The following is a 27013-nucleotide window of genomic DNA, read 5'->3' on the forward strand; positions in this document are numbered from 1 at the left end:
CTAAATACTAATAATGAATAATGAATAAAATGCGTAAAGGGCATTTTGAGGATAAACAATGAAATTGTTGTCAGGTCCAAAGTCCAATGTCTAATGTCTGAAAATTTGTAAGGCCTTTTTCTCTTACCAATGATCTAATGATCCATGGGTATTTAGCTATTTTACTGCTTCCGTTATCGGATTCTAACGGAAGGGGTGTACTTGCAACGGTGCGAGAAACTTCAGGGAGCTGACTGCTCGCAAAAAGAAGGGGAAATTTCAGCAACTGTCATAAAATTAGGGTAGGATTCGGAAATTTATCGTAAATATCTACCTCTCTCTCTCTTGCTTGCGGTGCTGCTTTTTCTTACTGCTCTTTCGTCGCTCCTCGTCAAACTCAAACCTTGTGTTTTTGGAAGAAACAGAAGTGGGCAGTAGAGCTTGTGTTCAGGCAATGGCGGATCGACTGACGAGGTTCTTTAGAGAAGAAGCACTAACTTACGCTTATATCCTTCTCTACATCGCGCTATCCAGCGGTCAGATCTTCTTCAACAAGGTCAATTTTCTACCTTTCTGCCCCTTTTAAGACATGTCATGTCTTAGTGTCCGATGTAATTGACTTTAATTTATATGGTCATTGCTCAGATCCATTAATGAACTGCAATTGAAGTGTATTTGGGTTGTGCATTTTTGGTTATTTCACCTTAGTGATGTTTGTGCAATCTGCAATTGTAGTGTAGTTGCTTACCTTCTTTCCTGATAGTAATGACCTCCTACTCGTCATTCTTAAGTTGAATTGTTATTCTAGGTTTTCTCTATGATTTCATTGTATCTTTCTCGATTTTTATTTTTACCTAATTATGTAAGGGCACAAGGAAGGAAGTTTTGTTTGTTGGTTGAGAGGAAATTGGACAATTCAACTGGGCTCAGCAAAATGGCTTCAGTTATTCAGTAATTTAATCCAACTAAGCGTTTTCAGTGGATTCAATGAGACTGTATGTGATATATGGATGTTTTGGCCAACATCAAGGTTGGAGGCAACTGGTCCGTCTTGCTTGAAAGAATGCATGCTATTGACAATGACAAGGTAAAACCATTTACCTTGTAGCCTGCCTAGGTATACAAGCGGCACCACTACCAGTTAATGCTAGTAAAATGTCAAATTCCACAGAAAATGAGGGAATATAGGCCTTTCTTAAAGCAGTGACAGCATAATCTTCATAATCAGTTTAGGTTCATCTAATTTAATGGTGATTATTCCAGTGTTGAAAGATGATTACAACAATGAGAAAGAAGCATGTGGGTCTAAGAATTCAATGTCATGTTGGCAACTTAAACCTTTGGAACAAATCATTTTATTGCCAGCAGATAAATTGTTCTTTCTAACTAAAAAAGGATTGAAAATTTCAGACACCAAGTTTCCCAAGCAAAACAGATAAAGTATACAATAGTTCGTAAATGTTTGTATGCAACAGGAAATGCTAGGTGATTCTTCTAGAATTGGCAAGCTATTTGGCACGCATCAAGATTTGATGTTAAAAGTAGGGTTGTCAGTGGGTTGGGTAGACCTGACAGACCTGAACTGAACGGTCCAATCATATAGTGTCTAGGTCTGTATTATTCATCCTGATTATAATTGGGTTGGGATTGGATTTAGTTGTTCCAAGTCAATTAAGACCTGAACCAACTATATATACAATTATTTATTTGTATATATAATTATGTACATATTAGAATGCTATAAAGATACCTCCAATCTAATACCTAATTTTCTCATGATATACTTGCAATATTATCATATTACGATGTCTAATGTATTAATTTAACAAATAAGTTACTTAGGATTGGACCACTTGGAAGAAGGGGAACTTCTGAGGTTCGCTGAGACTTTGGGGTGTGAGGTCAGGAATTAGCCTATGAGTTATTTAGGATTGCCTCTAGGAGGAAATTCTAGATCAGGCAGGGTTTTGGAAGCCAGTTGTTGAGAGGTTTACTAGGAAACTTGCCCTTTGTAGAGATTTCATTTTGAGAGAGAACACACAAGGTAATTGTAAGAATTCATGAGTTGGAAGGTAATGGCTGGGATGCAAAAGTTGCTCCTCACTCCTCCCTAGATTTTCCATAGAAAGCAATTCATGAAGTCTACTCTATTTTCCTTAACTCCATCAAGTTTGATGTGGGAAGGGGTGACACACTTTGCTTTTGGGAAGACCTGTGGGTTGGGGAAACTCCACTCAAAGACCATTTTCTTGATCTCTTTTTTATTTCTTATTTCAAGGGGAAAACTATTTCTTGATTGGGAACAAATGGTCCAATTGGTTTAAATTGGAACTTGGGTTTTAGAAGAGGTTTAAGGGAAAATGAATGTGCTTCATTGATTTGGCTACTGTACTTGTTAGGTCAAGTTGTTTTAGACCCTTCCCTTGAGGACTCTAGAATTTGGTTAGGCTCTCTAGATGGTCTTTTCTCTTGCTTCTTGTTTTCCAAAATCCTTGTCAACGAATCCCCACATAATGGATTTCCCTTTGAAAGAAATTTGGAATAAGTGTATCCCACCTAAAATTCAAGCTCTTTGCTGGGAAACGTTCCTTGATAAGGTAAATATTAGTGATATGTTGCAAAGGAGGCCTTTTGCCTGCATATCTCCTGACTTGTGCTTCTTATGTAAGGAAAGTGGTGAGACTCTATCTCATTTATTAATCTCCTGTACTTTTGTGCATCAAATTTGGGAAATTTTCTGTTTTCTTTTTGGTTGCAGGTAGATCCCCCCTCAAGATGTGGTGGGTATTTTCAATCCTGACTTCTTGAGGCAACCTAAGAAAAGAGGGAAAGTGCTTTGGACTGATATCCTAAGAGAGTTGGGTAAAAACGTTGGGCAACTTCCATGATGTCTCAATCACTGATATCCTAAAAGCTTGGACTGAAGTAACACATTTTTGAGAGAACAAGATAGAGTAAGAGAGGATTGGAAACCCCAGAAAGCAACAAAATCAAGTTGAACTTTAATGGAAGCTCTCTTGGCACCCAGGGTTGGCAGGAATAGGAGTAGTCAGAAACTCGGAAAGGAGGATTTTGGCTTTGTTTTTAGGGCCGGTTGGTGTGGGAAATTCTTTATAGGCTGACCTTTTGGCTATGCTACAAGGTCTTTGACTGGAAAAGCAGTTGGGACTCAGGTAAATCAAGGTGGCAGGAGACTCATAGTTTGTCATTTCATGGGCAAATTACAACAGATGTGCTCCTTGGACCATGTAGAGATGTAGAACAATAATGTGGTCCCCACTGCTGCATGTCTGTTTATGTTGCTTATGGTGTTGTTAGTATGTTAGCCGGATTAGTTGGTAGTTATTTTCTGTTATCTTTTAGCTTATGTAAGCAGTAGGGGTAGTTCTGGTTTCTTACCCTGTTTTAAATCATTAATATAAATAGTTGAGTGGGGTGACAACCTCAGTTATGACCCACACTCTTCTTTGAATTTTTCTCCTCTTTGTGTTCTCTTTTCTCCTTATCCTCTTCTTTTATTCTCTACATTCTTCCTTGTTTATTTCACATCTAAACTAGGACTGATTGCAGTCTTACTAGATAAGTTGGTACAAGAGCCAACCTAAGGCTTCTCATGTGAGTCTAATTAGGCCGACTGCATGAGAACTTCCTAGGGTTGGAAGTTTTACCCAAGATAAGTCAATTGGCTGGTTCTTGGAGATTGCTGGTAGAGCGCAGCAGGATGCCCAAGGGATTGTAGAGCCTTGGAAGGTGTCCAGTGATCAGGAAGAACCAGAGGAAAGGAAGAAAGTTCAAGATTAGGGTTCAGACTGTGGATTGGAGGTGGCGGCCAGACTTTTCCAAGTAAGTTTCTATTTCTTTTTGAGGTCGACTTCAATCAGAGTTTGATTTGACTAATCTGGAAGGAGTGGCTGGGAGTTTCTCTATTTTCTCTGATTTTTTTAGGGTTTTTTCTTGACCTATGACCAGTTCTCAGTTTTAAACCCTAAATTTATGACTGCTATCAGTTTTTGGGTAACAGTTAGACTTGTCTCAGTATTTCAGATTGAGTGGTATTGGTTCCTGGGTTAGACCTGTTCCAATATTTCTGGGTGATTGGTAGACCTATTTCAATCTTCTAGGTCGGCTGTTAGCAATTTCTGGGTGTAATTACACCTGTTTCAGCATTAAAGGGGTTTCCTTTTGATCAATTTCTTGAAAGAGATGGCAGGAATGGAGTTTAAAAATCAAGGGGAAAGTGTTTTGGGGGCTGGTGGTACTGGAAACATGACTGAGAACACACTTTAGATTACCACTATCAAATTTGATGGATCAAATTATCTGGAATGGGCTCAGTCAGCCATGATGGCTATTGGGGGTAGATGAAAACTGAGCTATATGATGGGGGATGTAAAGGAACCAACCAAGGAAGACCCAACATATGCCAAATGGAACCAATCGAGGGCTGGCTCGTTGGTGTGTTAGCTGGGTTGTCCCGGCATTGACGCGGAATCAAATCCCGCAACCAGCACTTTGGGGAAAAAAAAGGGGTAAAGTGGAAAAGGGGAAGGTTATTGCTAATTAACCGAAAAAAAACATATGTCTAATGGGTTTAGGAGAACTATTTGGTCATGACTTGGTTGTGCAACTCCATGCATCCTCACATTAGCTGAAATTACTTGTGGGCAAAAACTGCTAAGGAGATTTGGGACATCATGAAAGAAACTTACTCCCAACACTTAATGTTGCTAAGGCTTATGAGCTGAAATGTGAAGTAAACAATTTTAAGCAAGGAGAGACACTTGTCTCAGTTTACTTCTTCACTTTGAAATCCTTGTGGCATGAAATTGATCACCTAGAGGCAATTGAGTGGGAAAGTCAGAGGGATGCACAAACCTTCAGAAAACAGGTTGAAACCAATAGGGTCTTTGAATTCCTAGCCGGTTTGAATTCAGAATATGATATTGTGAGGCAAAAACTCCTCACCAGAGAAAGTGTGACCTTGTCACAAGTTTCCTTTTTAGTGCATAGTGAAGAAAGTAGGAGAAAGGTTATGTTGCAGTATCAACAACCATTGGAATCAGCCTTAGCAGCAGTGAAACCAAATTTGGGGGTGACAATGAGAGGGATATGAAGAAGGAATATAAGAGGGAGCTAGTGTGTGAACATTGCAAGAAACCAAAAAGCATACCAAAGATACCTGTTGGAAGTTACATCCACATCTAGTTTTAGCAAAGCTCAGAAACAAAAAAGGGGAATGCAAATGTGGCTATCACTACTGATGGTACACCCTTATCCAACACAAGAGCCACATCCCTAGACACTTTAGCTGCTATCCGGGCTGCTTTGACTCAGTTGGAAAGTGAAATTTGGCACTTCAACATCTTCATCTCAACCACCAGTTACAACATCTACTACTCCCACTTCAACATTTGCTCATTCAGGTACACATTCAACATATCATGTCTTAGCCTTAGGTAAAACTGAACCTTGTTGGGTTATAGATTCAGGTGCATCTAACCATATGACTGGCTTGTCCTCACTGTTTACTACTTTATTGTTTATCCTCTGGCAGAGACAAAGTGTCTATTGCTTATGGCTCTCGTGTTCCCATTTTTGGCAAGGGAGACATTAAATTGTCTAATGCCATCTCTTTGTACTCAGTTTTGCATGTTCCTAAGCTTAGTACTGACCTGTTTTTAGTTAGTAGCATCACTAAAAATCAAAACTGTTCAGTGACCTTCTTTCCTGATCGATGTGTTTTTCAAGATCTGGAGACAAGGAAGGTGATTGGGATTGGCTGTGAGACAAATGGAATCTACCTGCTTGGAGGGGAGCTCACATGGGGAAGATAGAGAAGTTGGGAGGTCTTTTGTTTCTCAGTTTGTGAGTTAGATTATGCTTTGGCATAATTGGTTAGGTCACTTGTCATTTAGGTCTTTGAAGAGTTTGTTTCCCAGTTTGTTTGAGTAAGTCCAGATGTCTAGTTTGAAATGTGAAAGTTGTGAACTTGCAAAGCATTGTAGAACAACCTATTCTTTGAGCAATAAAAGAAGTAATATTCCTTTTGAAGTTGTGCATGCTGATGTTTGGGGATCATATCACATCACTACTATGGAGGGATACATATATTTCTTGTTGTTTGTTGATAACTATACTCGTTTTTCATGGGTTTACCTTATGCATTCTCGAGATGAGGTTCCTATCTTGACTCAGATCTTCCATCAGATGGTTTCAACCCAGTTTGGGGTCAAAATCAAAATTTTCAGATCCAACAATGCTAAAGAGTATTTTGCAAAACAATTGGTTTCATATTTCCTTGACCATGGAATTATCCACCAAAGCAAAACGATTTACTTTTCCCCTTAAGGCTTTTGGATGTACTTACTTCGTTTGGACATCATCATTCCAAATTTGATCCTAAAGCTTCAAAATGCATTTTCCTTGGATATGCACAAACTCAAAAGGGATATTGCTGCTATGAACCTACTTTTGGGAAACAGTTTGATTCTATGGGTGTCACTTTCTTTGAGGATGTACCCTATTATCCTAGAGTTTCTTCTCAGGGGGAGAGCAGTTAGATAGTGTCTCATTCATCAGAAATTCCATTACCTGTCCCAATCACTGAAGGGGAGTGTAGTGAGGAGGGTTGTCAAAGGTGCTGGGATTTGAGGGTATATCACAGGTGGTGGAGGCAGGTTGATTTCGGTCATTAGCAATCTAGTCCATCTCCAATTTCATCTGCGGTTCCAGATCCAGGTACCACAATTCCTTTATCTTCCACTACAGATGAAATACCTTCCATTGTTCAGCCTTCTTTTCCTCCATTGGATGATCTTGATCTTCAAATTGTAGTCCGTAAAGGGAAGCGCTGTTGTACCTCATCTACAACTCATTGTATTTTCTAGTTCCTATCTTATGATCATTTGTCTCCATCATACAAGTCTTTCTTGGCATCTATTGCTGTTGTTTCCATTCACAGAACAATGCAAGAAGCCTTGTTAGTACCTAAGTGGAAGAATGCAATGAAGGTAGAGATGGATGCTCTTCTAAAGAGCAATACATGGGAATTAGTTGATTAGCCTAAGGGAAGAAATTAGTTGGGTGTAGATGGGTGTTTATAGTGAAACATAAAGTTGATGGTTCCATTGAAAGATATAAGGCTAGATTAGTTGCAAAGGGGTTTACACAAACATATGGCATAGACTACTTGGAGACTTTTCATCAATAGCAAAGTTGAACACTATCAGAGTTTTACTATCCATTGCAGCCAAGTTCTCGTGGCCATTGTTCCGGATGGATGTTAAAAATGCCTTCCTCAATGGTGATTTGCAAGAAGAGGTGTACATGCAGTTACCTCCTAGATTCTATAGTACAGAAGCAGGGAAGAAGGTCGGTCGGCTTAATAAGGCCTTATATGGACCGAAACAGTCTCCTAGAGCCTGGTTTGATAGATTTAAATGGACTCTTGAAAAATTCAGCCATGTGCAAGCCCAATCAGATCACACCCTTTTTATTAAGAAAATGGATTCCTCCTTAACTCTACTTGCTGTAAATGTGGATGATATTGTGGTGACAGGGAGTGGTACCTATGAGACCGACTCTCTTAAGGAACTTCTTCACTAAGAATTTGAGGTCAAAGACTTGAGAGAGCTACATTATTTCTTGGGCATTGAGATAGCACAGTCTAAACATGGGATTTTTGTTTCCCAAAGGAAGTATGTTTTTGATATTTTGGAAGAAACTGGGAAGCTAGGTGTTAAACCTGCTCACACACCTATTGAATAAAATCATAAGATTAGTATAGAAGGTGGAGAGCCTCTTGAAGACAAATTTATATTTCAATGGTTGGTTGGGAAACTTCTCTACCTTTGCCTCACACGACCAGACATTTCTTATGCAGTCAGTGTTGCTAGGCAGTATATGCATTCCCCCAAAACCACTCACCTACTTATAGTTGAGTGGGGCGACAACCTCAGTTATGACCCACACTCTTCTTTGAATTTTTCTCCTCTTCTTCTCTTCTTCTTCTTTTATTGTTTGCATTCTTCCTTGTTTATTTCACATCTAAACTAGGACTGATTGCTGTCTTACTAGACAAGTGACCATTAAGCACATGATAAGGTAAGTGGAAAGGATTGCAAAGGATATAGAAGCTGAATCAAGTGGATCAAAAGGAGTGCAAATGGGCTAGCTGACTCCTTTGACAAACAAGGGGCTTTGAGGCAGCAATTTTTTTTTTGGGTTTGTATGTAATTTGAAATTGATAGTTGTAATATTATAGGGATGAAAATTGGGAACGACACTCCCACTACCAAGTTGTACAAATTTCTGTTAAGAAAATGTAATATAATATAATACATCTGTTACTGATAAAAAAATTAACAAATAAGTAGTTTTGTTGTCGAATTACAGGTTAAGACATAGCTATCAATTATAATTGGGTCTTATTGAATCATACCCAATGGTCCTGATTACAGATCCTATAGGTTCTGCTTTGGAATTGGTTCTACACATTTACTAATTGGGTCAGGTCCTGGTCCAGGCCCAACCAATTGATAACAATTGTTATAAGGAAACTAATGCTTCTATAAAGTGGATATTCTCTTACATAGTCTCTTGGTAATCATTTACGGGCTTGCAAACTTTAATGCATGAGACATTACTGAAGTGACTAAAGATTGAAGCATGTTAAACTGTCCTATGCTTTTTAACACTAGTCAAGGAAAAATTAGGCATCATAATCTACTATTTTTCAGGAATGTCAATTTAAACTACACTAAATGTGTCTCCATCCCCTGTATAGAGTTTGAACTGATAGAATTGAGGGAAAAATTGGATATTTGATGGTGGTGCAATACCTTAATTATAAATCATGTTCTGATGTTCTCAAACTACATCTTTCTCTTAAGTCAATTTCCAACGATCTTGATCCACTTACAGGGAACTTTATCCAGTGATATAGCCACATGTCTACACTATCAAGTATCAAGCATTACATATTTTGTTTCACTTTTGCAAAAGCTGGAGAAAACTGAAAAGGATTACAAAATGACAAATAACTTAGGAAAACAAAAAAGAGAAAGAGAAAAGGGGGAACAATGAAGATGCAAAATGAGGATATTGTTAATGATGCAGGTGTTTCCTCTATCTCCGCTTGTTTTCAACTGCCAACTAATGGAATCAGCTATCAGCTGTCTGATACGATGTTGCATCTGCATGAATTAGGCTGCATAGTCACAGGGTTATTCTTAAAGGATACAGTGAGGTAATGAGGTTTCGAGTGGATCTGTTCATGAGAAGGAGGTGGTTATGGATGTTACTCATGTTGTGCAGGGCGAGTTAGATTTGGATGAGGTGGTTGACATGGAGGTGGAGGTTATCTTTTATCAGGGTTGAGGAATTTGCTAGATAGGTTTTTAGAGATCTGGAAGAAAACAGAGGTCAATTTTGGAGGAAGAAAGAGACTTCTGCAGGAGGGGCTGCTTGCTCTTTTTGATTTCAGCTTTTGCTGCTGAGTTTTTTCCTGTTTTGGAGTCTGATAATGAATTTTATTTTTTATTTATCTTCAAAAAAAAAAATCTTAAAGGATACAATGAGACTTAAACATTTTGGCTCTTTGATTGGGCAGTCTTGGATGTGGATTTGGCATTGCTATTCTGGTCCATGTAAGATCCTTATGATATGCAAATTGCTTGTTATGTAAAACTGGGTTTCCATCAATTGATTAATCATTAATGTTGTGGTTGTTTCTTACATGTCCAACCATCTATTTATGTCAAGTAACATCTCATACAATTGATGCCTAGCAGTGGAATGGAGTTGCTGTCAGGGAGGAGAGATTGTTGAGAGGTTATACTTTCACTCATTTGTTCTTTCTTGTAGTAGAAGTTTGTTCTTCTTCTTCACCTGGAATTTCCTTTCCCAATTTCCCAATTGAGTTTCTTTGAAAGGTCTCCTATCCTCTTCTTTTTCCTTCTTTTTTTGGCTCTGTAACTATCAAAGGAATAACATCTCCTAAAGATGGTGGGATTAAGTTTTCGTAACAATCTCCCTTTTGTTTTGTCCTATCAGCCTTTCTTTCAGGCCTGCAAGGCAAGGATGTACCTTGACATGTATCTTTTCTTGCAATCTATTTGTGTTCCTTCTAATTCCTTGCCATCAAACAATGACTTCTTTATCCCTGGAAATGGAAGAACAGGATGTGGTACCAATAAAGCATGCATTCCAAACCCTATCAAAAATTAGCCATTATAAAATCATGAAGATTTTTATGTAGTTCTGAGGTCAAAATCAATAAAGAAGTGTCAAATGATCAGATATTTTATTAAGCTAACAATATGGTACTAAATGATTGGAATATTTAGGTATTATTGGTAAATTCTGAGGAACAATTTTTTCTACCATGACTTACACTCATGTTGTGAACTTTCTTACACTGATATGGTAATGCTGTGTTTTCTTTGTAATTTGCTGGTGGGAGAGTTAGGCCAATTTACCTCCCCCTCTTGTAATTTAAGTTTCATAGTTTCAATAACGTTTCTTGTTATTGATAAAAAAAAAGCTGTGCTGTTTTTGCTATTTATTAAGCTAACAATATGGTACTAAATGATTGGAATATTTAGGTATTATTGAAAAATTCTGAGGAACAATATTATATATAATAAAATATAATATAAATTAATAATATATAATATATATTATATAATAATAAGATTAGTAACAAAAAAGTGTTATATATTATAATATATAGAATATTATATAATATATAGTATATTATTAATTATATAATTAATATATTATAAAATATCTGTCCAGATCAGGCTTTGGGCTCAGGCTCGGGCCTGGTCATTTTCTGTTTATAAAGAGGCAAAGCCTGTCCAAAACCCGGGCTGGCCCGGCCTTTGAACAGGTCTACTTAACATATTAAGATATCATATTTTTTTAACAGTAAGTGAAAATTTTCGTCAAGTTAAAAAGAAAATGCAATGGTTGGTGATAAAAGAATCACTGACTAAATCATCTAAGATCTAATATCCATTCATTACCATTGATCCAACCTCTGGATTTGGATATTGTTTGCTATAAACTTAGCTATATTTCATGGCATTTTTGTATCCAGCCAAGTCTTAGTGATGCTAATTCTCTCCATGGTAGTTTGGCAATGATAAGAAAATGTTGCTTTCTTGAAAATTTGTATATTCACATGGTTAACACAGGATATTTTTTTTGAACCTATAAATGCAGTGGGTTTTATCATCAAAACAAATCAACTTCCCCTATCCTCTCGGGTTGACTCTACTCCATATGGTTTTCTCATCCGTTTTATGTTTTCTTCTTACCAAAGTTCTGAAGGTATTGATCTTATTAAACTTTGCTGAGCTGATTTTATGATGTGCCAAACAAGGCTGATTTTCTTTGTTGTACACTTAATTTCTTTTGTTTTTCTTTTCAGATTATGAAGATTGAAGAGGGAATGACTACTGAAATGTGAGTACCAAATGAAGTTTCCATTTCCATTTATCAAAAAAAAAGTTCCAATTTTCCATTTTAAATTCACATAGTTGTTCCCAATTGATTTTTATTTTTTATATTTTTACTACATAAAGAATTGTTGCAACTGGTTTACTAAATGCACCAAAGGGAATATTTTTTTTTTTGATCAATAACAATTTCATTAATTCACCAAAGAGGTTACATAAGGAAGACAAACACACTTATCTTCCAAGTACAATCAAGAAAACAAAAGAATAGGTAGAGACAAAAAATTACAACTTAGCCCAAAACATTGAATCCCTTTCTGCCCCTTGTTTAGCTAAACCATCAGCTAGAGAATTGGCTGATCTTTTGACCCAGCACATTTTAACTTCCATCTCCCGCACCAGCCACTCAAATTTCCTCCTCTGATTATTGTACCTCCATAAACCATTGCTGTCTGCATTCAGCCACCCTATCACCACCTCCGAATCCCCTTCAATTAAGAGTTTTTTGATGTTCATCTCCTTGGCTTTCTGGACTCCTTCCATAACTGCAAAGATCTCAACTCTAAGGGAGTCACCCACTCCAATTGGGCCTGAGAGCAAGGCAAAAATGACCCCATTCTCATCCCTAAAGACACCCCCAATCCCTGATTGTCCAGGGTTCCCCCTACTACTCCCATCAAAATTTAATTTCATGAACCCAGCAGGTGAAGGTGTCCAAGACACACTCATTACTAACTTGGTCTGTGTGCACTTTGCTATTTCACCCCACTTCCTCAACGTGTCATCCACTGTGTAACCTATGAATAGTTCCAAAGATTTCAGCCACTGTACAACCCTGAAATGAATGATAACCTTTAGTGCTTCCACCCCTCTCTTAGCCGCTGAGAATATCCTGAAGTTTCTTTCTTCCCATATTGTCCAACATACTGCAGCCCTCAAACCTCTCCACATAGTCCTTCCCCTTTTCCTACGCCACCTAAAGACAAAAGGGGAAAAAAGGCCCTGCAGATCTGATGGAGGGTTCCATCTACACCCAAAGAGGGAAAAAGCCCATTCCCAAATTGACCTCGCAAAATGGCAAGACACCAGTAGGTGAAAACCAATCTCCCCATCCGCTTTACATAGAACACACCAATGGGGTGACAAGCAAGTATTGGGTCGCTTCTTTTGGAGTAGATCACCAGTGTTGAATCTTTCCAGATAGGCTTCCCAACAAAAACTACCAACTCTAGGAGGGATTGTTCTGCACCAAACCTCTTCAACAGGGAAAGGGGGGGTTATAGGACTAGTGGACTGGCTTAGGACTTTGAAAAAGGAAGCACAAGAAAAGAAGCCAGTGGGGGTAGGGGTCCAAATTCTAGAGTCTGCCCTTGTGGGGTGACAAGACACCAATAGGTGAAAACCAATCTCCCCATCTGCTTTACATAGAACACACCAATGGGGTGACAAGCAAGTATTGGGTCGCTTCTTTTGGAGTAGATCACTAGTATTGATTTTTTAAATTTGTAATTAGCTTTATGATGGATGCATAGATTATTCTATTTCTCAGTGTGAAGAAAATGAATGTTTTTTCTTCATAACCTTTTGTTTTCTAATTGGTCAATTTATATTTTTTGGAGCTAATTTCTATTTCTAAATTATCATATAAATAAATTGATAAAAAAATTATCATTTTTTTTAGTGGAAATGGTAACTTCATTAAAATAACTTAAAATAACTTTCCAGATTTAAGTACAGCTGTCAACCCCTAAGTAGGTGTTGTGCCCCTAGTAATCTTTCTTACAAAACTTCCCAGAACATACTCTCCCTCACAGTCCCTTGTTTAGCCAATGTGTCAGTTAAACCATTAGCTGATCTCCTTGTCCATTTGAAGCATGCATCAATCTCCCTTGTTATGTTGAGGATTTCCCTTATGGGCTGTCTATAAATCCAGGCTCCCAACTTACTAGATTGCAGCCACTCAATCAACAATTTAGAGTCTCCCTCTATCTCAATTTGGTGTAACCCCAACTGTTTTGCATATCTTACACCTTGAAGCAAGGCCATCACCTCCGCTCTCAATGAGTCCCCCACTCCTATTGGTCCTGAAAACAAAGCCACAATTCTGCCATTTTCATCTCTGAATACTCCTATACCTAAAGGGCCCAGGTTACCTCTTGAACTCCCATCAAAGTTCAATTTCACTCTTTGTTGTGTTGGTGGGGACCACACTTCCTCCACAATAGGTTTCATGGAAGTTGTAGAAGCCACCACTTCCCAATTCCTGTAAATGTCTTCTGCTGAGAAGTCTTTAAACAAATCCAAAGTTTTCAACCATTGAATAGTCATAATAATTATCCTTTCTACAATTGCTTCCTTGAATTTCTTCACTCCTTTGAAGATTCTATTATTCCTTTCTTCCCAAACTGAAGATAGCTGCTCTTGTGGCTCTCCACATTAATCTTCCACGTCTCTTCGGTTGCCTGAAAAAGCTTGGGTCCAAAAGGCTTGCCACATCTGAGGGAGGTGTCCACCTACAACCAAAGATAGAAGAGAATCAAGTCCAAATAAAGCATACAAATGGACAAGAAATTAATAGGCAAACATTTGGCCTTTTTCTTTGCAACATATCTAGAGTATTGATTTTTTGGATAACCACCTCCCAACAAAAAGCCCAAATTTTTGGGGGTACAGGTTGACACCAAATCTCCTTTGAAGGAAAGCTCACGAGGATATCAAAAAGGAGGAACAAGTGAACACGCCAGATGGGGAAGGTTTCCAAATTCTACTGTCGAAACAAGATTGATCCAGGTAGGTTGACCCTAGAAGGTTAATTAATTCATCCACCATTGTCATTTTCGACTCCCTTAGACCTCTCTTCAAACCTAAGTCCCAAGAGTTATCCGTAAAAACTAAAGAGATCACTTTTCTTTTATTTTCAGAAAGTGAATAAATAGAAGGGAACCTTTCATTAAGGGGACTTTCTCCAACCCAAGCATCTTCCCAAAACAACACCTTATTTCTTGCACAAGCATCAAATTTGACATAAGGAAGGAATGAAGGTAAAATACCATGAATAGCTTTCCAGGGAGAGCTTCGGGAAGCCCTGGGGTCGACTCCTGCATCCCAAGTTCCCAACCATTGTTTGCCAATCCATGAATGCTAATAATCACTCTATGCCAAGTCACCAAAGAGTTACTTCTCTTCACAAACAAAGTATAGTCGGGTTGAGTCTGTGCATAACCAAAAGAAATAAGAGCAGCTTTGTATCTCTCAAACCAAGCTTGAAGAGATTGTTTCAAACCATAGAGGGAATTCTTCAAATTACACACCTTCCCTTGCATTTCCTTTCCATACACCCTTGGAGGTAAAGACATATAGACTTGTTCATGTATTTAAGAAGGCATTTTTAACATCAAACTGGTGAAGGGGCCAATCAAAAGTAGCAACTAGAGACAACAAAACTTGAACTGAAGTCAGTTTAGCCACAGGAGCAAAAGTCTCAAGGTAATCAATACCATACATTTGAGTGTAGCCCTTAGCAACCAATTGAGCCTTAAAACCTCTCAATAGTGCCATTAGAATGATACTTGATAGTGAATACCCATTTACAAACCGTTGGTTCCTTCCCTTCAGGCAAGTCCACAATATCCCAGGTATTGGTTCTTATGCAAAGCATCTAGCTCATTCATCATAGCATCCCTTCATTCAGGTTTGGACAAGGTTTGTGGTACAGACCTGGGAATCACGTGGGTAGAAACAGAGACAAGAAAAGAATAATAGGTAAGGGATAGAAGGCTATAGGACAGGTGTTTAGAGATACAATGTGTTGTACACTTTCGCTTGCCTTTGCAAAGGGCAATAAGAAGGTCAAGGTCTGGGAGGTAGCAGATGGGTCAGAGGAAGGCTAACCTGTTACCTCAATAGTGATGGGAGGTGCAAGAGGCTCTGTTGAAGGAGTGGAAGCAACTTGCCCATGCCTGAATCTTTGTCTTAGGTACCACCTTTGGACAATAGGATATGGGGGGAAATATAGGAGGATGAGCTGGGGGAGGCGGGAGAGTAGGAACATGTGAGGTAGACATAGTGGAAGGAGAGGCAACAGAAGAAGATGACTCAATAGAAGACTCAAAAGGAACTGGAAGAGGAACAGTTGGAGACATAGCAAACGGCTCCTCAAAATGCTCCCCCTTGGGAGAAATACCAAAGAAAAATAGACTCAGCAAATGTGACAACCTTAGAGACAAAGCGGGAGCCACGAACCAGATCAAAACAACAATATCCCTTCTGTATGGAGGCATATCCTAGGAAGATACACTTATGTTCCTTAGGCTCAAATTTGTGTCTTTCATGATTATGAACATGCACATGGCAAGTGCACCCAAAAACTCAAGAGGAAGGGAAAAGAGATCCTCATCCGAAAAGAGAAGGCCAAACGGGGTTTTGAAACCCAAAACCTAGGAGAGCACACAGTTAATCAAATATGTGGTAGTAAGGACAATATCCCCCCCAAAATTTAATAGGAACATGAGATGCAAAAAGGAGACATCTAGCAACCTCAACCACATGGCGGTTCTTCCTTTTCGCCGCTCCATTTTGTTGTGGAGTGTAGGAACAGGAACTCTGATGAATAACCCCAAAGGTCTCAAAGTAGGATGAAAGGTTCTTTTCAAAATATTCCATAGCATTATCAGATTAGAATATTTTGATCCAGGTGTTAAACTGGGTTAAGAATAAGTTCATGAAACTTTTGCACAATAGTTGGTACTTCATCCCGAAATCTCATAAGGTAAATCCAAGTATAACGAGAATAATCATCAATAAAGAGGATAAAATACTTGTAACTCCCCATAGTAGGCAAATGATATGGCCCCCACACATCAGAGTGCATAATATGAAAAGGAGAAATAGATCTTTTATTGCTTGTTGAATAAGAATGTCGGCAATGCTTCGTAAGTCCACATGACTCACAATGAAGACTCGATAAAGACATTCCCTTAAACATATTAGGAAACAAATGACTCAAAGCAGAAAAAGGTAAATGACATAACATGACTCTATCAATAGACTCTGACAAAGCATACTCCAAGGCTACTTCATTAGGTGGTCCAAGACTCTTGTCAGGTGTGTCTAACAAGTATATTGCATTCGCCTCATAGTCACTCCCAACCGTCCTCCGAGATTTTAGGTCCTGAAAAACACAATGAGTAGGAAAAAAGGTTATGCTACAGTTCATGGATTTAGTCAAGCTATTAACAGATAAAAGGTTGGTATTAAGCTTAGGGACATGAAGAATAGAGGATAAGACGAGTGCCAGAGGCCTTGATATCTCCTTTACCAAAGATGGGAGCAAGAGACCCATCAACAAGGGATATCTTCTTCTACCAGAGAGAAGTTGATATGAACAAAAGAAGTTAGATAAGCTGGTCATATGGTCTGATGCACCAGAATCAATAATCCAAGGGATTTTATGATTACCTGAAACAGTAACATGATTTGCAGAAGCACTAGTACCTGAGTGAGCAAATGTGGATGATGAGGTGTTTCCTGAAGGGTTGGATGCTGAAGCAGTGATCTCCAAGTGATTAAGTAACCTCCCATACTTTTCAAGCTCTGCCATTATTGCTGTTAGCAGCACCATAGCTTATCTTTCTTCAGTTTCCCTATTTCCACCCTCAGGCACTGTGGCAACATTAGCATTCTTAGGCTTCCTAGTTTGACCATTCTTCTTAATGTTGTTGTTATTGTTGCTGTTCCAAAACTTGTCCGGGAGAAGATCTGGATGAAGTTTCAAATAGGTTTCCTTAGTATGCTTTGGTTTCTTGTGGTATTCACATATCACTTCCTTCTTCTTAGTTGGCCCCTTTGGCTTTATTTCAACATGTGCAAAGTGTTCTGTAGGTGGTCCCTATAACCATACTTCCTGCTTACTCTCTTCACTACTTACCATAGCATATGCTTGAGCAAGAGTGACCTCATCTTTAGCAAGGATGTTCTGCCTAGTAATGTCGAACTCCGGATTGAGTCTTGTGAGAAACTCAAACACCCTATTTCGCTCCACTAGTTTTCTAAATGTCTCTGCATCCTTAGTACTCTCCCATACAACTGTCTCCATAGCATCAATTTTCTATCATAGTGACTTCAACATGGAGTAATAAACTGCTACACTCTTCTCCCCCTGTCTTAGATTGTTCACATCACTCTTCAACTTATAGGCTCTTGCAACATTTAACTTCTGTGAATATGTTTCTGTAACACTGTCCCAAATCTCCTTGGCTGAAGTCATTTATAGGTAATGCTGACTTATATGGGGCTACATAGGGTTGGCCAACCATCCAATCACTGTGTAATTCTCCTGCATCCATTATTTCATTTCTCATATGCAGGGTCCTTCTCTGCAGGTTTCACCTTACTACTTGTGAGATACCCTAGTTTACCTCTACTACAAACATGGATCCGTATAGACTGTGCCTAGGCTAGAAAATTGGTTCCATCTAGTAATTGTGGTCACTCCAGTCAAAAAGGAATCTACCTGACCAACCTAGGATACCGGCATCTACCTCATTTCACTTCTAGATTGCTCCATTGATCAAACCAAAAAAAAAAAAAAACAAAAAACTAGTTTTTCAGTCTTTATAAACCTAACTAAGGTCAATACAATATCTAGAGACTCAAAAATTAGGGTTTCACTGCACCTAGCTGTCGGGGAGGAAGAGAGATGAAGCAGCCGCTCCTACCAGAGCTTCCCAACCTTCTTCAAATCTCAACCGCACACTTCTAGGGATCAAAATACACATCCCTAACCCTAAGCGCCACACCCAATCCTTCTCCTGAACCTGTAACCTGAAAACTCTCTAGTCGGCTAGGGTTTTGGGCAGAGAATTTATAGCTTCACTTCTTGGCAATTTTCAGCCAGATTCTAATTCTCCAAACCCTCTACCAACCAGGCAAACAGTACTCTGATTGATTAGCAACTTATCTCTCTAATACCAAGATGTAAATAAACTGATTAAAACAGAAAAGAGTGAGAGAGAAAAGAGGATTACAGCAGAATAGAAGAAGAAGAAGGGAAAGGAGAAGAGAGTTTGATAGTTTCCTCTCTCCCTTCACTAATCTTTTACAATCTTAATTAACTAGGCTAATTACAAGTCTGCCCTTTAAGTGGACGGCCAGCTAAGCAAGAACTTAAAAGAAATTAAAAAGAGGTTAAGAGGCCCATGAAGAAAAGGCCTGTTAACATATAGAACTAAAGGAACACTGCTTAATCATAAAACAAATACTAGGGCCCATTCAGCTCAGTCTCTCTACACCCTAGACTCTTCAATCTCACCCTTAACAAAGAAGCAACCATCTCCCAGTGTCTCCCCTCTTCTCCCACTGAAAGCAACATAAACTTGAGTCATGGAAGACCCTTAAGGGATTCGGAGATCAGTGAGTTAATGATCTCCGACTTTCTCTCAGAGAAGCCTACATTTCTCCAAGCTCCCTAGACTCCCTAGACTCCCGTGTTTGGAAGCTCAAACAATAAGAAATGTGTGGGGTTAATGTGATTTGGGAAGTTTTACTTATTGAGGGTACTGCAGGAGGTCTCGTAGTCATTTGGGACACAAATTCAGTGGGGGTGAAGGGTAAAAAGGTGGGGCAATTTTCCATCTCAATTTGGTTTCACATTCTTGAGGATGATTGGGAATTTGTATTGTCTTCTATGTATGGCCCAAATGACAACGGATTGAGGGCTATGTTTTGGGCAGAACTCAATGCAGTTAGAGAGGAATGGGACAAGCCTTGGGTGGTAGGAGATTTTAACACTATTTGTTTTGCTCATGAGAAGAAGGGAGGTGTGAGACATAGATAAACAATGGGGAGGAAGCAGCTCTTGTAAAGTTGGACCGATTTGTGATCTCTACAGAATGGGGAGAAAAATTTCCTAACTTATTTCATAAGGCCCTATCTAGATCTTTATCTGATCTGACCACACACCTATTTGTCTAGTTGGATTGGAATTCAATATAAGCCATCCCTCTTCATATTTGAAAACTTGTGGTTGGAAGAAGGCTTCATGGACAAATGAGAAGATGGTGGGAAGAGATGAATGTGGGGATGATGAAGTCCCACTATCAAAGAGAATATTGTCACTTCTCAACCACAACAAAGTTGCAGAGCTCAAATTTCAAAATACTTAGTCACTCTAAAAGGAAAACAAAGAGGTACAATGCCTTCTATAGAAAATCTTGAAGAACAAAAATACCAACTGATGTTGCTCAATCCGAGGTAGTGCACGAACTGAGGAGAGCAACCAGATAATCCTTGCTGACTGGGCGGTGCCGAACTTACAAGGACGGTGCCGCGCTATGTAATTTGCGATCAAGAGAAGAAGTCAGAGGCCCGAGGAGTTATCCCCGGGTAAGTACTCCAACGCTCAAGTCAGTGAGAGGGCGGTGAATGGTCGGGTCAAGCAATGAGGGTGCTGGTCCGAGCAAAGTAACGGTGTGGGTGCTAGAAGCTGGGTCCAATCCCTTACCTTACCTCGAGCATGGGGCACCCTTTTATAGCCGGGGTTTCGTCTCCTGGTTGGATTATGCTACCGGGGAGATAGGGATGGAGCTCTCCGTCGAGGTTACCAGGGTAGAGTCATACTCCTCGGCGGAGTTGTCTTCCCACCTCCCTTATCCGCGATTGAGCTTATCCATGGGACGTGTGGCTGACATGGTTGGAGGGATGAGACAGGGGGCCACGGTAATAACATAGCTCGGTTGAGCTGAGCCGACGTGGCTGAGCTATCCTGACATGGCCGGGCTATGCCATTTTGGGTTGTGCCATCGTGGCTGGGCGATGACTGGGCGGCCACGTGTCTCTCAAGGCCAGCTCAGCCATGACCCCAACACCAACCTTATCTCTTTGGATTATGCCTTGGAATATTCCTTCTAGTGTCTTGTATATTGGACTTCATAGAGTGGTTTTACAAATGAGCCAATAGTAAATGGTCTCCCATATATGGAAGCTACTATAGTTGTGGAGAGCGAGACAACCTCCTATAATCACTTTATCCCTTTTATATTGAATTGGAAAAAGCAAACAAACAAAACAATTATATAAATAAAATTACATTCAATATCTCACTATCTCTCCCCACTTGATGTCAAAACTAGACCTACTAATATGCTTGAAGTCAGTCAGGTAAAATGGTTAAGAGGCTGTTTGTACTGGTAATCTTTCCCACATGGGTAGGCTATTATAGGAGTTGTATGTGACTATGGCTGGCTGGGTCTATTCTTCACTCTCCATTGGAGTGTATTTTACTATTGTACATTATTTGCTTTTATTATCAATAAAGGCACTTTCATCTGCTATGGATTAGGAATATCATTGAAGTCTTGTATGTTAAAGATAGCAGGATCATTACTAAGGCTGACAGCGAAGATGCCATTAGGGGTTGGAGAATAGGGAGACACCAAGTCCCTGTCACCCACCTTCAGTTTGCAGATGACCTAATGATTTTTTGTGAAGGAGGTATTAGTGAAAAGGTAGCAAACCTAAAGGATATAATAAAAGGATTTGAAAGTGTCTCTAATTTGAGAATAAATCTAGAAAAGAGCTGCATAGCGGGTATAAATTTGGAGGTAGGGGAGGTCGAGGCTATTGTAGAGTGTCTTGAGTGTTCCACCTCTGCTTGGCCTATGTCATATTTAGGGCTTCCTTTAGGGGCAAATCCTAGGGAGAGTAGATTTTGGACCCCAGTGATAGAAAAGTTTGAGAAGAGATTAGCCTCATGGAAGAGGAACTATATCTCTTTAGGAGGGAGAATTACCCTAATAAGAGCTACCTTGGCTAACTTACCTACCTTTTATTTGTCTGTCTTTAGGATACCAGTTAGGGAAGCCAGGAAACTGGAGAAGTTGATGAGAGACTTCTTATGGGAGCTGGGACAAGAAAAAAAGGATCACTTGGTTAATTGGGAAATTGTGTGCAGAAGTAAAGAAGAGGGGGGCTTTGGGAATTGGGAGGGTAATTAGAAAGAATCAAGCTCTGTTAGGGAAATGGTTGTGGAGATGGCCTTTGGAAAGAGAGAGATTGTGGCATGAGGTGGTGGGAAGCATTCACGGGAGGTCAGAGAACGGATGGGATGCTGGTGTATTTGGGAAGCATTCACAGGAGGTCAGACTAGGCAAGCTAACCTAGTAGCACCGTGGAAGGCTATTCACAACACCCTTCCTCAATTCCTCAATTTTACCAGGTATGAAGTTTGTTCTGGCAACTCTGTTCTTTTTTGGGAGGATATTTGGGTAGGAGACTCACCGTTAAAGGACTTGTTCCCTTCGCTTTTTTCTATTTCTTTGTACAAAAAAGAGGTGGTATCAAAATTTGTTTCACCTTTGGGAACACCCTTAGATCCTACTTGGGATTTTGGGTTTCGTAGAGGACTTAGGGATGCTGGAATTGAGTCTCTTTCTATTTTGCTTGGTTGTCTTAATCAGGTTTGTTTGGATCCCTCCAAGCCAGATAAGAGATTTTGGACTCCTAGACCCATTGGAACCTTCTCTTGTGCTTCTTTCTTCAAGTCCATCTCTCAACTTTCTTCTCACCAACCCTTTCCGTCTAAAGAAATTTGGTGCAGGCCAGTCCCCCCAAAAATTATGTCTTTTTGTTGGGAAGTATTCCATGGGAAAATAAACACTTTAGACAACCTACAAAAGAGAAGACCTTTTCTCTGTATTTCTCCTAATTGGTGTATCCTCTGTAGAGCTCACGGTGAGGATTGTTACCATCTACTAGTATCTTGTCCCTTTTCTGCAGACCTTTGGGCTTGGCTACTTTCGTTGTTTGGGGGTAGTTGGAGTCTACCAGCAGAAGTTCACATGCTCTTCAACCATTCTACCTTTTATTGGCCTACAAAAATAGGGAGAATTATGTGGAGATGTGCTCGTGCTGCTTTGACTTGGACTCTTTGGGAAGAAAGGAATCTCAGAATTTTTCAAGACAAGGAAAGGAACAGCCAAGATTTGAAAGACTGTGTGTTAAACAGGGCAATACATTGGCTGAAGACTTTGGAAATCTTCCATCAATTCTCCTTTAATGACCTTTGGAGAAATTGGTCAGCAGTAGCAAGGTGCTCATCTTTAAAGGACAAATCAATTACAAGCTGGTCTCCTCCACCCGAAGGCTCAATAAAGTTGAACTTTGATGGAAGCAGCATGGGTAATCCAGGATTATCCGGAGTGGGGGGTGCTTTGAGAAATGAGAAGGGAGAGATTTTGTTGCTCTACTCAGGTCCCTTGGGAATTGGGAACTCCATCAGGGCAGAACTCTTAGCTGCTGTACAAGGGGTGCAATTTGCAAACCAGCTGGGGGTACAACACCTAATAATCGAGGGGGATTCCAAAGTGGTGGTGGGTTGGTTAAAAAATTCTGAAGAGGCTATGTGGCGATACAAGAATGAAATGAAGAAATTTAGTTGGTTGACAAGGAATATGTTGGTCACTGTACAGTGGGTGGGGAGATCAGCAAATACTTTGTCAGATGTGTTATCTAAGCAAGGGGTAAATAGGGAAGAATTATTTTGGGCTCAGTTGTGATTATTGTTTTTCTTTCCTAGTTTACTTGTAAGACTCAAGGAGGGGCTGCAGCTCGTGCCTCTCGTTGGGATGATGTATGAACTCACTCTAAAGTTGCTTCTGAATCAATAAACTTATTATTATTCATCAAAAAAAAAAGATAGCCCAATATATGTTCTTGCATATTCTGGGCAACAACCTTGATTTAGCTTCAAAGTTTTTGATTTCTTCCCTTCCAAAATTCCTGCAAAGAAAAAATAGGATGTGATTGTGCATAAAGTGGCTCCCATTGTATCAAAAGCAATGAATGGCCATAATTGCAGCAGCCACTGTACCTGGCGTAGTATCTTCCAATCAACCCAAAAAACAAAAGAAAGGAAGAATCCCCAAATCTCTTTGGATATTTTGCATTGCATGAACAGGTCATTTGGATCCTTTTCCACCTCTTCACATACAGCAAACTTCCTACCAAGATTTGTATTTTGAAATTTTATCTGATCATGGATGAGAATCACCAAGAAGGGTAGCTTAGATTTTATTATGAGAAAGTAAGGAGGAATACAGAGTGATAATCTTTCAAAACATGAGAGCCTGGACCCATCAATTGAACAGGTCCTCCAAAAACAAAGCAGAATACAAAGGAACTGGTTTCCTTGGCAACCTTGGGATCACTATTAGTTGTATTATGTGATTGTTAATAAATTCAGAAGCAATCAACATCTCCGCTTAAACTTGAAATCAAGTTTGGATATTTAATATTAATTTAATCTTTTAGATATATGTTAGAAAGCAAAATAATTTCATAAAATATACATGCGAATGCACAGAAATACATTGTATTCTGTGTAAATGGAAAATGAAAATCTAGTTAACTCAACTAAGCTTTACCTGAGAACTTTTTGGGGTTATTTATTGGTAAGAAAGGAGATTCATTCAGAATACATGAGCAGATATGAAGTTTATCATTCCTTACAAAAGAAGAGGGAGAAATAAGGTGAGACAGCATAATAAATTGGCCCAAAAAATATGGGATACACAATATGCACAAGATATATTATTTAGCCCAAAGAGTGCACCTGGATTTTGAAAACTTGTATTCCTCATTTTGAAAGTCTTGTCTATCCAAAAAAAAAAAAAAAAACCTTGCCCATCATAACTTTCAGCATATACAAGTGACTGATATAGGAAACATGTTTAGCCACTTTTGGGACATATACTAAAGCACTTTTGGTCAAAATAGCGCTTAATATTTCTCTTTTTTTTTTTAAATAGGGTCTGTTTTGTCAAAGGTCAAGAAAGTTTAAGTTATGGTAATTTAGAATTTATTCTCATATTTCAGTATCGATTTCAATTGATTGTTCCTTTTCTTTGGGTAACTGCTTCAATGGCATAGAAGTATAGTCCATGGCATGGAATAGAAGCTAATTAATTTCTTAACATTCAGATATGCTACATCTGTTATTCCGATTGGTGCGATGTTTGCGATGACTCTGTGGCTGGGAAACACTGCATACCTGTATATCTCTGTTGCATTTGCACAAATGTTGAAAGCTATCAGTAAGTTTCCCTGAGATCTTCAAATTCCTATTTTTATATGGATTAATAGCTTAGAATATTGAGAAATACTTGGATTAGTGATTAGTACTTCCAGAGATTAATTATTTCTAATTGTTTATACAACAGTTGCCTGTATCTCATGGTTGCCCCTGTTATCTGGGTTAAGAGATTGAATTTCTCAGAACTTACATCCTTTTATTTTTTCCACCTGCTTGAATATTGTAGTGCCCGTCGCAGTCTTCATTTTGGGAGTTGCAGCAGGACTTGAAGTAATGAGCTGTAGAATGCTTCTGATAATGTCAATTATCAGTTTTGGTGTTCTTGTGGCTTCTTATGGGGAAATAAATGTTAGCTGGATTGGAGTGGTTTACCAAATGGGTGGTGTTGTCGGAGAAGCTTTGAGGCTTATCTTCATGGAGATTCTGGTGAAAAGAAAGGGTCTCAAATTAAACCCTATATCTGTCATGTACTACATCAGTCCCTGCAGGCATGTATTTTTTTTTTTTTTCTCTCAAGGAACTTGTGGAACCTATTCTGTTGATGTTAATTGGAAATTAAAATATTGAAAAATTCTGCTCATGAAAGCAAAATCTTTTTTCTCCTTCTGCAGTGCTTTATGCCTCTTCATTCCTTGGATATTTTTAGAGAAGCCTAAGATGGATGCAGAAGGAACCTGGACCTTTCAACCACTCATACTAACTCTCAATTCTCTTTGTACCTTTGCACTGAACCTCTCGGTTTTCCTTGTGATCTCACATACAAGTGCTCTGACCATTCGTGTTGCTGGAGTTGTGAAGGACTGGGTGGTTGTTTTATTGTCAGCTCTTCTTTTTGCAGATACAAAGTTGACGGTTATAAACCTGTTTGGTTATGCCATTGGTAAATAATAACAAGAAAAATCTAGTATTAAATATTTATTTTCCTAAGGAATCCTAGACATCTTGTGTGCATCTGCTGATGTGCATTGCACATTGAGCACATGCTCAATCTGGATTTGAGGTCATTCAAATCTTAGGCCAGTCTTTCAGATGGTTATAGGTTAAGCTTAATGTGCTAATAGGGGCTCGCTTTTCCTGACCAGTTACCTTATGATTTGAGATCATTCTAGACTGTTTTTTTTTTTTCTTTTTTTGTATTTACATTCTGAATTGTGTTTGAGCTCTTGATCAGACGGATATGAGTATTCTATCTCGAGCTATAACAGCCTGTTGCACATTTATCTTGCACTTTGGCTGAATACTCTTATGCTGTCCTTTAGGCTGCATTTGGTAAGAATGCAAAAAGCATATGTATTGATGTAAATGCAAATTCAGTCAGAAAGTGAGAAACACAGGTTTTGCATTGATAAATTTTATATTGTCTTTGGTTGTTGTAATGGGACAAACACTGGTTTCATGATTGGGCTCTACCTTTTTTTTACATTGACCAACTTTGAATACAAAAGTTTGCTTCCATTTTGAATTCTTAAATGTCAGAAAAAAAAACACCTTCATTTTCAGTACAAAGATGTATTCTTACCAAATAACTGCAAAACCAAACTGGAGTATGTATCTGCATTGGTTCTGCATTTGCACTGTTAGCAAATGCAGACTTAGTAAACACAGCATATTTTTTTCATTCTTTTGAAAAATGAAAATTTTCATTTTTGTTTTTCCTACAACCTAGATTCTTTTCTCTCTTCAATTGTTATCTATCTTTCCTACAACCTTTTTTAAAAGACACAAGCTCTACCAGGACATATGATTGAAGGAAGCATTAATATAACCTTTCAACTAGGAGGCTGTTGTGTAATAGGTTTTGAAATGAAAAGAATCTGGAATAATTTTCTTGATGCATTCTTTAAGTGATTTTTTTCTTCAGCCATTGCAGGTGTAGCTGCATACAACAACCATAAGTTGAAAAAGGAAACTTCTCGTGTTAACTCTGATGAGTCTCAAGTTGTTCAGCCTGTACCAATGACCACATCTTCAACTTCGGAAAAAGCAAATACATAGGAAATGGAATCACTCAAGTGATTTTGAGGTATGAAACAAACAAAATAGTGGTTCAGAACCCATGCCTTTATCTAACTTTTATGGTTCTCTGCCATGACATTGGCTCTTAGCATTCAGTTCTGGTGCAAGATATTCTTTGGCTGATAAGGCAGCTGAACTATCATTCTTGGCTGCTTTCCTTGTTTGGATGTATGTCTACTGCTGCTCTTACTTGATGATGATTATTTTCATTTTACATGAGGAAAGGCCGGAAGCTTCAGTATTGTTTGATGGGAACCAATAAGAAGGGGAAGTAATTTTGTAAAGTTGAGAAATTTCTCTATATGGTTCCTCCTGAAAATATTGGAGGTTATACTACAGTATTAATGTACTCTGACCACAAATGGTATTATATCACAGAAATTAGTTTAGTTATTGTTTCTCAATTTTGGAAATTCTCTTTTGTACCTGACTACTGTGTTGATCAATGAAGACAATGACTGTTAGGACA

The 27013-nt window shown here is 38.9% G+C and overlaps 1 protein-coding gene across 2 annotated transcripts; it reads left to right on the forward strand.

Moving 5' to 3' along the window:
- Positions 1 to 329: 329 nt before the first annotated feature.
- Positions 330 to 27013, forward strand: LOC104588751 (Nucleotide/sugar transporter family protein). Of its 2 annotated transcripts, none has more exons than XM_010246816.3 (7): positions 330 to 535; positions 11206 to 11313; positions 11414 to 11448; positions 24417 to 24529; positions 24755 to 25016; positions 25140 to 25408; positions 26390 to 27013. In XM_010246816.3, the coding sequence occupies exons 1-7, from the start codon at positions 434 to 436 to the stop codon at positions 26521 to 26523; spliced, it is 1023 nt and encodes a 340-aa protein (XP_010245118.1). In that variant the 5' UTR covers positions 330 to 433; the 3' UTR covers positions 26524 to 27013. The 2 variants fall into 2 exon arrangements, with proteins under 2 accessions (XP_010245118.1, XP_088757557.1); XM_088901431.1 differs by lacking the exon at positions 330 to 535 and adding an exon at positions 895 to 1066.

Source organism: Nelumbo nucifera, chromosome 3 (genome assembly GCF_055504915.1).
Source record: "Nelumbo nucifera cultivar China Antique chromosome 3, China Antique-T2T, whole genome shotgun sequence".
Taxonomy (NCBI): domain Eukaryota; kingdom Viridiplantae; phylum Streptophyta; class Magnoliopsida; order Proteales; family Nelumbonaceae; genus Nelumbo; species Nelumbo nucifera.